Source organism: Habropoda laboriosa, unplaced genomic scaffold, assembly GCF_001263275.1.
Source record: "Habropoda laboriosa isolate 0110345459 unplaced genomic scaffold, ASM126327v1 scaffold23, whole genome shotgun sequence".
Taxonomy (NCBI): Eukaryota; Metazoa; Arthropoda; class Insecta; order Hymenoptera; family Apidae; genus Habropoda; species Habropoda laboriosa.
Genome location: NW_017100140.1, coordinates 2,067,015 through 2,077,350, shown reverse-complemented (window position 1 = coordinate 2,077,350; position 10,336 = coordinate 2,067,015). Strand labels below are relative to the sequence as shown.

General features: G+C 37.1%; 2 protein-coding genes across 2 annotated transcripts in view; both read left to right on the top strand.

Moving 5' to 3' along the window:
• Positions 1 to 6,531, top strand: part of LOC108580197 (protein bride of sevenless) — a 9,935-nt gene extending 3,404 nt beyond the window's left edge. Inside the window, exons 5-8 of the mRNA XM_017943904.1 lie at positions 858 to 1,346; positions 3,227 to 3,567; positions 4,569 to 4,805; positions 6,277 to 6,531. Coding sequence (XP_017799393.1) covers positions 858 to 1,346; positions 3,227 to 3,567; positions 4,569 to 4,805; positions 6,277 to 6,531 — 1,322 coding nt within the window. The remainder of the gene's footprint in view (positions 1 to 857; positions 1,347 to 3,226; positions 3,568 to 4,568; positions 4,806 to 6,276) is intronic.
• A 3,507-nt stretch (positions 6,532 to 10,038) lies between these two features.
• LOC108580188 (synaptic vesicular amine transporter) overlaps positions 10,039 to 10,336 on the top strand; it is a 5,273-nt gene continuing 4,975 nt past the window's right edge. The window contains exon 1 of the mRNA XM_017943892.1: positions 10,039 to 10,129. Coding sequence (XP_017799381.1) covers positions 10,039 to 10,129 — 91 coding nt within the window. The remainder of the gene's footprint in view (positions 10,130 to 10,336) is intronic.

Here is a 10,336-nt window from a genome sequence, read left to right as displayed (position 1 = left end):
CAGTATGGTTCAAAGAGGTTGTCGAGGAAGAGTAAAAGAATTATTGCAAAGAAATTGAAAGCGAGTTTGAAAATTTAGCTGAAAGATTGGTAAAAATGTATTATAATTATTTTCAGAGCCTCTTTGAACCATACCAACATACTAAAACTTTTTAAGAACGTACGAACGCACACAAAATTCTAATAAAAAAATCCAATTCAATAAGAACTCTTGTCAATATTTAAAAAAAAAAAAATTCCCAATCATCGATATTAGATTTCATGTAAATCATCTCAAAGTTTCTCAAGAATGCCACAGAATTCACTATGGAACACAATGGTCCATTTAACACTGCTACATCCTTACAGATACACTCTACAATGTTCTACCCTTGCTATCCTAACCTAATCTAGCTTCTATCTCTTCCAAACACGAAATTCTAATTAAAAAGACCTTCTCAATAAGAGCTACCACCAACATTAAGAAAAAAAATACTCAATTAGCAATATCAGACCTCGTAAATCATCTGAAATTCCCTCAAAAAAAATACAGCACTTACTATAGAGCACAATGGTCCATTTAACATCGCTACATCGTTACAGATATATACATTTGACAGGGGTTTACTTTTAACATCTCAACTTCCACCTCATTTAGACACCAAATTCCAATAAAAAAGCCCATCTCAATAAAAATACTCAATCACCAATATCAGGCCCAATACGAATTACCTGAATTTCTCTCAAAAACATCATAGAACTCACTGTACCAAAATTAAAAAAAAAAATATTAGACCCAATACGAACCGTCTGAAATTCCCTGAAACACACATCGTACAACTAACTACAGAACACAATAACGTTGGCACACTGTTGCAGATACACTCGACAGGGGTTTATTAAAGGCTGGCAACTGGATACCAATTTTCCTGACAGTGGTGGTGTGTGGCACGTTCGCCTGTAGCGTGATTGCCGTCTTCATTATCTACCGCTTCATCGTCGAGGAGGTTCTCGATGGGAATCCAGCTCTAACGATCGTTCTGATACTGGCAAACGTGTTCACCCTGCAAACGGTGTTTCCGTTTTGCATCAACGACGACTATTTGGGCTCGGAATCGCTCAACTCGAGGAAGATACTCGTGACAACGCTCGCGTTTGGTTTGGATTTCTCTGTGATGCTGTCGAGGGCGTTCTTCTTGGTGTTCTCCAAGGGTGGCGTATTCACTGCACACATAAACGGCTATCTTCAAGGACTGATGGTGTTCTTCATGTTCAGCGTGCAGCTCGCCATATCTGTCATGTTCTACGTACTCAGCACCGATGACTCGGCTGTCGTCGTCAGGAGCCTAATTTTCATCGCTCTTCTAGGTGAATTATGCTATCTTTTTCTTATTGCAAATTTAAATTTTTCTTACTGTCACGAGAGGCCTAATATTTTATAACGTACCATTCGAACTCATTCTCCACCGCGATATCTTCTTTTCTACCTTTCCGCTATTACAGAATGCCCCTTTCTCCTACCTTATCCATGGAAATAACTTTTTCGTACATTTTTATCAGAACATCCTTTTTCATCTCTCCACGAAAATACACGGTTTCACGCGTTTCCACTAAAATACCTTCCTTCGTCACTTTTTTTATACTTCTTTACCACATGTACAGAGCGTGATCCGTCGTAAACGGAATTTCTCCGTGATCCCTGCAACGTGGAAAGTGAAGAAGGAAGCCACCGGTCTCCCCCATCCCATCCTGCTTCATTTCCAATAAAACCACCGTCGTTACATTATATTTATCGCGATCCCTCTAGAAACTCATCATTTCCACAACGTGTCCCCGTAGTATCCTCCATAAAACTCCTGATAATTTATTTAAAATTTCTTACCTTAAGGCTGTCGTATTAATTTTATACGGCGAAGCTTGTGATACAATAGGAAACGATTTTCTTTCTTTTTGTTTTTTGGGAAATTACTTATCTCAGTTTTCGCGTTATTTTGAAATAATTATTCGCTTTTTAATCGGATTAGAGAGAGTGTAATACTGAAGATATTAAGAAAATGAGGGAATATTAAATTAATAGTAATTTTATATTAGAAATAACTGGATCTGTTTAAGTGAGCTGTATCATATTGAAGATATTAAGAAAACTGATGTTTAGTATTAATGGAAATTGGTTCTTTAACCACAGTACGGTCCTTGGGTCTTTTTTGACCCAATGGCTTTTTATCTTTTTAATCATTTTTGCTGTTATCAAGTCTGTGTTCATTTGAGCTCGCATTAAAAGTTTCGGTCTTTTTTGATTTAAACGTACAGTCGAACGAAGAAACGCTCTAGAGTTAACATTCATAAATGTGAATCGTTATTAATATTTCAATTTCGTTCTCATTTAGTTCTCAATTGTTTTAATTTTTCATATTTGAAAATATGACGCTTCTAATCTTTAATTTCCGACTTTCAAACTCGCAAATATAAATTACTATTCATCTCATATTTGAAAATATAATATTTCCAATATTTAATTTCCGACTTTTAAATTCGCAAACATAAATTACTATTAATTTCATATTTGAAAATATAATATTTCCAATATTTAATTTCCGACTTTTAAATTCGCAAACATAAATTACTATTAATTTCATATTTGAAAATATAACGTTTCCAATCTTTAAATTCGCAAACATAAATTACTATTAATTTCATATTTGAAAATATAACGCTTCCAATCTTTAAATTCGCAAATATAAATAATTATTAATTTCATATCTGAAACTATAACGTTTCCACTATTTAATTTCCGACTTTTAAATTCGCAAACATAAATTACTATTAATTTCATATTTGAAAATATAACGCTTCCAATCTTTAAATTCGCAAATATAAATAATTATTAATTTCATATCTGAAACTATAACGTTTCCACTATTTAATTTCCGACTTTTAAATTCGCAAACATAAATTACTATTAATTTCATATTTGAAAATATAACGTTTCCAATCTTTAAATTCGCAAATATAATTTGAAAACATAAATTATTATTAATTTCATATTTGAAAATATAACGTTTCCAATCTTTAAATTCGCAAATATAAATAATCATTAATTTCATAACTGAAAATATAACGTTTCCAATCTTTAAATTTGCAAATATAAATAATCATTAATTTCATATCTGAAATTTCCAATCTTTAAATTCCTACTTCTAAAACTGACTTAAATTTAATTAAAAAAAAAAAAAAAAACACTGTTCCAGGGTACGATATATTTTTATTAGTCAGCCTGTTCGTCGTGTGTTTCTTCATTTCTCAACTACCGCGCAATTATCGCGAAGGGAAATGCTTCTTCGGCACGTCGATCGGTTTGTTGATCGTTTGGGCAATATGGCTCACCTGTTTCATCCTCGTGGAACCAGAATGTCGAGATATGGTCGTGTGCTTTGGAATTATATCCACCGCTTATCTCATCATAATTGGAGTTTTAATACCGAGGACTTATTACATGGTCAAACATCTTGCCAGAGGAAAAGATTCTGCACCGAGATTTGGATCGACCGATCTAGCAGCTGATCCTAGGATCAATACGATCACCAGGCAGGTCAGAATCATCCGCCATATTGCTTTCGATTGCTCCGTTGTTTCTTAGATTTTGTTGTAGTTGTTCTTAGTAGTTCATCTTCTTCTTTTTTTTGCTTGTATTTTTCAAGTATTATTGTTCTTGGTTTTTGTAGAAATTATTGATTTTTTCGTAATTTTTGTTATTTATCATGGCTCTGTTTTATGTGTGCGTCGAATAAAGACTTTTATTGATTGTACGAATGGTGTTACTTTTTTTTTCTGTGTGATATTGCAAAATGCAAGGTTGTTCCTTGATATTCCTTTGAGTTTTTTTTTTTTGTTGTTTTTAAGAGTGACATTTGTGATTCTGTATTTCTGGTGAAGATTTCGTAATTGTCGATACGAAACGCGTAAAATTTGTGGGGAATGCAAGGTTGAGTTTTTGTGAATCCCTGGAGATCACGAGGAGAAGGTTATTTTTGCGGAGTAGAATACTCTGACGATCAGTATGAAAAATAGTATTCAATTTTGGGAAATCTCCGGAGAGTTGTTTTTCTCAGCAAAAAGAAATTGCTAAAATTTTCCGACGAACCATACGAAAAATAATATTCAATTTTTCCTAAGTCCTTAGAGATTGATTGTTCTCAAGAAAAAGAAATTGCCAAAAATTTTCTGACGATCCATATAAAAAACAATATTTAATTTTAGTAAATCCTTGCAGAATTACTTTTCTGAATAAAATATTGTCACGAATTCTCTGACGATCTATATAAAAAATGATATTCAATCATTTTCATATTCAATTCATTTCATTTCGCGTTCAAACCTCTAGAAAATAAAATAAAATACTGTCCTCAACTAAGAAAAAAATCCCACAAAATTTCCCATCAACATTCCACCCCAACAATTAATTCCTTAATTGCCCCAATAGTTAACAGTTAACAGTCCAATAGTTGCTCCAATAATTCATTCCCCCACGATAAAAGAAAAGAAAAGAATAGAAAAATGAAGGTTTGCATGAGAAACGTTTCGTTTGCACAGAGTCGTCCATTTTACGATTACGTGCACTCCGGCGCCGGAAGTACGACGAATTTGCAGGTGACACCGACGTTCCCGAACTACTACGGCAGCTCGAGTCCAAATCAGAAATATCTTGGCCAGAGCAGAAGCACCGACACACGCAGAATTCCAGGATACAATAACTACGGATACCATTCGGAGATGCGAGAAGTGAATAACTCTTACACAATACCGCAAGTCTGCATCGAGGATGCGGACGTGAGATTTTTTCCATTTTTCAAACGTGTTTTTCCCTGTTTTTTTGTTTCTTTTTGCATAGAATAGTCGGTACAGATTTGTGCTTTTACGTGTGGACAAAATTGTAACTGGAAATTGAAGTTGGAATATTGGAGAAAGTAAGGTGTGAAGTTTGAAAAAAGGTATTTACACTCTGTCCAATTTAAGAATAACCTCGCTTCATGCATGGGACGTGCCTAAGGCAGGACTAGAACGTCCAAACTCCCACTTAACCGCCTACGTTTTTCTCCGTCTTACCACGCTCTCTGTCTATGCGCAGAACGGACGAGAATCGGTCCGAGATCGAGGTTACTCTCATTTTGAACGATGCATAGAACGTCCAAACCCCCACTTAACCGCCTACGTTTTTCTCCGTCTCACCCTCTGCTACGCTCTCTGTCTAACTGCGGGAACTGCGCAGAACGGACGAAAATCGGTCTGAGAGCGAGGTTACTCTTAAACTGAACAGAGTATAACCGTTTTCATAACAATGGCGCCATTACAGCGACACGCGTAACTACTTTGGAGAACTTTAAAAAGTAAACTTCAGGTTTTGTCTAACTGCGGGAACTGCGCAGAACGGACGAAAATCGGTCCGAGAGCGAGGTTACTCTTAAACTGAACAGAGTATAACCGTTTTCACTCCAATGGCGCCATTACAGCGACACGCGTAACTACTTTGGAGAACTTTAAAAAGTAAAATTCAGGTTATTCTATATTATTGAAACAATGGAAATTGAAATGAGAAATAGAAATAAATAAATTCACAAACAAAAATATTGACTTTCTAAAATGAAACAGGGTTTTCGAAAATTTCACTGCAAAAGTATACCCGAGTTGCTGATTAATTCTATTAACAAATGCTTGGAGTACAAAGGGTTAATCGATAGTGAAGAATTGATTTAATTTTACAAGGAATTTTGAGAAGAACACTTAGATTTTGTTAGAGTATTCAAGAAAATTTGTTTTTTTTTTTAAACTTTAAATCCTGAGAAGGATTTAAAATTTTCCTTGATCTTCACTAATAAAAATCTGTAATGAAAAATCTTCGGTAGTGAGTTGAAATAGAAATTTCTACCGTTAATCTTAGAAATTATTTTTTAAATTCTGTGAAATATTAAGGGAATTATTTTTTCCTTGAAACTCTGAATCCCTAGGAAATTTGAAAATTTCCTAATCCTCCAATTTCTCTTTCTTCGTTCCTCACAATGTATTATAAGTCCAAAATAAAAAATTCTCAGTAATGTAGTAAAACGGAAACTCCTTCATAAAGTTTAGAAACTATCTTTCAAATTCTGTGAAAAATTATGAAAATTATCTTACCTGAGTAATTAAAAAATTAAAAAATTTCTTCACAAATCCGAAAAATTCTTATTCCATGAAAACTAGAAGACACCTCAGTAACACCATAACGCACAACCTTCGTTAAGAATTAAGGGAATTACGTTTGCAGTTAAGGGCCAACTCCGCGGAGAGGAGCCACGCAAGTTCGACTTACGCGCGATCCAAGAGCCACCGGAAACGGAGGCCCAAGATCGAAAAAGATTGCATCGAGACCGACGTGTACGTCGAGGGCAACATTCCCAGCATACGTAGGGCACACGACGAGATTTATCCAGAGAGATGTAGCAGCCCTAAGCTAACTCAAACCGAAGCAACAATACGCGAAGAGGAGGAAGACGACGCCACTAGGATCACTCGATTTTAACATTCTTCACCTCTTCGCAAATTATATTCTATTCGTTCGTTCGCTAGTAAAGTGACGTTGCAATGCTGTTCAAGATTGTCGAGTATTATTGGGAACGAGAAGAGTGAATTTATTTTTCGATTCAACGGTGTTCGTGTTTGTAGCTACGACTTGGAAGATGAAATAAACTTTTCGATTGGAAGATAATTATTACTGAGGCTGTTTTTTTTTGCGTGGGGGAAATCCTCATGGACACCCCGCCCCGTGGGGTAGTCCCGAACTCGTACCGGCTAAAACCCCCACCGTGGTCCCTCCTCGGCGTTGCGGGGTGTGCCCGGGATCACGAAGAGAACGCCATCGGACCCACCCCCACGCCTGGCCCCTCCCTCAAGATGTTCGCGGAGGGAGGGGCGCCATCTCGGAGGAGGTCAGCCAGACTCCCTCTCCACCACTGAGGCGTCGCCGGAACCACACCGGCGCCGCCCCCACCGCGGGCCGCGTGCAATGGGCTGCCGGGTCCCCCGCCCCTCAGCCCTGCGGCCCAATTATTATTGAGGTAGAATTTTTATTGGAAATTTTTCGTTATTTATGCCTTGCAAAAATTGTCGATACGTCATTTGCTTGGTTTACGGTAAATGTATATTATTTATAGAAAAATAATAATTGTATCGTGCCTCTTTTTTGTTCAGTAATTGTCTAATTGATATGTTATACATTTTGAATTTTCACTTTGCATCGTTTATCGATTCAACAACCACTGTGTCAAATTATTGTCACAGATATTAATTCTGTGCCATTTTTCAAAAAGTCTCGAAGACTTTGTCAACTCAAAATCGCCATACTTTTTTCAGAGAGGGAATTCTTCAGCAGTCCAATAAATGGAAGAAAGTCCTTCAAAATAATGGAGACAATTTTGAACCTTAAAATTGTGTTTAATTTTTTGTAAATTGATATTTGAATTTTTTAAAAAAGGCATCGAATTAATTTCTACACCTAATAAATTATCTACATGCTATAAAATGTATGACAGAAATCTACACTAAATGGTCTACCAATATTTCACAGATTTACAATTAACAGCAAAGAGATTAATAAAACAATTTTATTTTCATAGATTTTAGTAATAAAAAAAAAACGCATTAAAAAGAACTATCGTTACACGTACTATTACAACGGTGTGAAACTTTTTTATCGCTCTATATTTTCCCCTTTCCGTTTAACAATGTCCCGATTGATAGAAATTTTCAATGGTTATTTGATCAAGTTTCACGGTGAAACAGAAGCCAGCTTGTCCGCCATTATGGTGCGTAATTAAAGTACAAAACGAGGCGAGGACGAGCGTAGTCCCTTTTGCGCGCGTTAAAGGACCAGCGTGAGCCAGAGAAGCAATTTCGCGTGTTCCCTGTCGAAATTGCATTATGGTCGATCGTAATTCCGCAATCGGGGCACAGGTGTATGGGCGCCGGAGGAATATCGATGACAGTGCCGTAACCGGAAGTCCGTCGTGTGCGGCAACTCGTCGCGAGTCAACGTACCACTCGAATTTTTTCGGCAAAATTTAGGGGAACGAATTGTTCTTAATCGTCCACATTTATTACGTTTCCAAAGGAACTCAGAATTGAGAAATTTGAAAATTGGAGTAATTTCAGAAATGGAAAGTTCGCAACTTGAAATTCTGGTAATTCTACGTTTTCTGATTTTCCAAATTTTCCAAAAATCAATTGACTTCAACATTGAGGGTTCTAAGAGAGTCCAGAGGGATTGTTTTGGTCGGTCTGCCATCAGCGTTCGAAGCGGAGGATCGAGAGTATCGTCAAGAGCATCGTCGGATACGAAGTGATTGATTCGTACTACTGAATTTCCTAAAATTCCGCGAAGGTAATTAGTAGTAACGCTCGATCATTTCTCAGGCAACAAATTTCAATGGTTGACTTTTCCGATTAGCTTGGAGCCAAAATTAAGTAGTAAAGTCAACCGTATCTCAGACATCGAATTTATATTCAAGCGAGTAGTGCAAGTCAACCGTTTCTCAGACGATCGAAAGTTCTCTCGGAATCGGCGAGTAGTGCAAGTCAACCATTTCTCAGACGTTCCAAAATTCTCCAAGACCGAAAACAGCGTCGAGAATGTAGCAAAGCAGCTTTATTCACTAATTTATCAATCTACTAAAGTTTCTGTTTCACTTCCAAGCACTTTCATTGAAGAACAATTACTGTTTCTTGTTAAACAACAATTTAAATTCGTGTTTTAATCAGAGAACGAGCTTTCGAACCACCACAGAAATCAAGGCGAAGACTTCAACGTCAACAAAAATGAAGGAACGCGATTATTTATCAAAAAACTCGATCATTAACTGTAAGATCACCGTACAAAACGTAATTTTACAAAAGTATTACTACTCATTTCTCTCCTACACACCACACTTACTTCCCTTTCCGAAACACTCGTTCTTCAAACAACATTCCAACGCAAACTTAAATAAAAAACAAATGACACCAATAATCAACATAAGCCCAAGAAACCCCAAAACACCCTGAAACTTAACATCACGAGATCCCCCACCCTTGAAGCAAAATCTGAAAGATGGATATTAAAAAGGAACAGTATCCAGGGAAATGTTAAAAAATTAGGACAGAGAAGGAGGCGAGGTAAATTCGCCCCGAGGCGAAGTGAAGAAAGGAGGCTCTCCAGGCAAGGTCCTCGCCGTCAGAGAAAGGGGACGTCGCAACGGTGGCGTTTTACTTCCGCGCCATGTGGTGACCGCGCGTGAAAAATAATGAAAGCCCGGCGGTGGCCTGGCGGTGCTCGATAAGCGACCGTAACGATAGGCGATAAATCGAAAAGTGCATCGACTCGTGAAAACAGGGGGGCCTGACGAGAAGACGAGCACCTCTTCGAACAGTGGGTTTTCTGAAAAAGCTTCTGCGCAAGGACCAAAGCCAGGACCGCTATAAAAGCACGATCGGGACTGGTTCGCTTTCCAGTCACGTATACAGCCGAGTTTCTCTCTTCGAAGGAATCCTTCGAAGTCACATCCTCCGTGAGATACAGTTACTCGAACAAAATATTCGGACAACGTGTAAGCTTGCCCAAAACGACCACGTATTTTGGTTAATTATTGGAAAATTTGGGTTTGGTACTTTCTCGCCGTGAAACATCATTTATCGTAGCTTACCTAATTTTAGTCCAATTATGTCCAATTTCGTATTATTCGTATTCGCAATAATTTGAACATTTCTGGGGAGTAACTGTAGTTTAAGAATCTGTCGTTGAGATTTTGATCCTTTTGGAAGAAGAAGATTGTTCAGAAATCGAGATTTTCGTCCTTTCGGAAGAAGAAGATTATTTAGAAATCGACATTTCGATCATATTGGAAGAAGAAGAGAAGATTCGTGGATCGACGAAGAGGATAGTATGTAAGAAGAGTCGATTCGAAGAAGATTAGCATGTCATTGGAAGCTTGGAGTGCAAGTAATCGAGTGCTTCAGGGATTTGGCTCGTTGAGAATTCGTATTAACGTGGAGGAAGATGATGTGGACAGGAAGGAACTCCAGGGCCATTGTGGTTGCTGTGGTCTACCTCAGCTTGTTTCTGGACAACGTGCTGCTCACAGTTGTTGGTAAATTGTTCATTTATTCATTTTCCATCTCTATTATATGTAGAAAAAGAAATAGCACAGAGAATAGAATGATATATCTACACCTCCAAGTGAGAAGAAAGAAGTCAGTTGAAAGAAGAAATAAAAAACAATCATTAATATTATAGATACAATCTGTTTTTCAAAAAAGACACCCAAAAGACTTGATACTCTGAACTAGTACAAAAT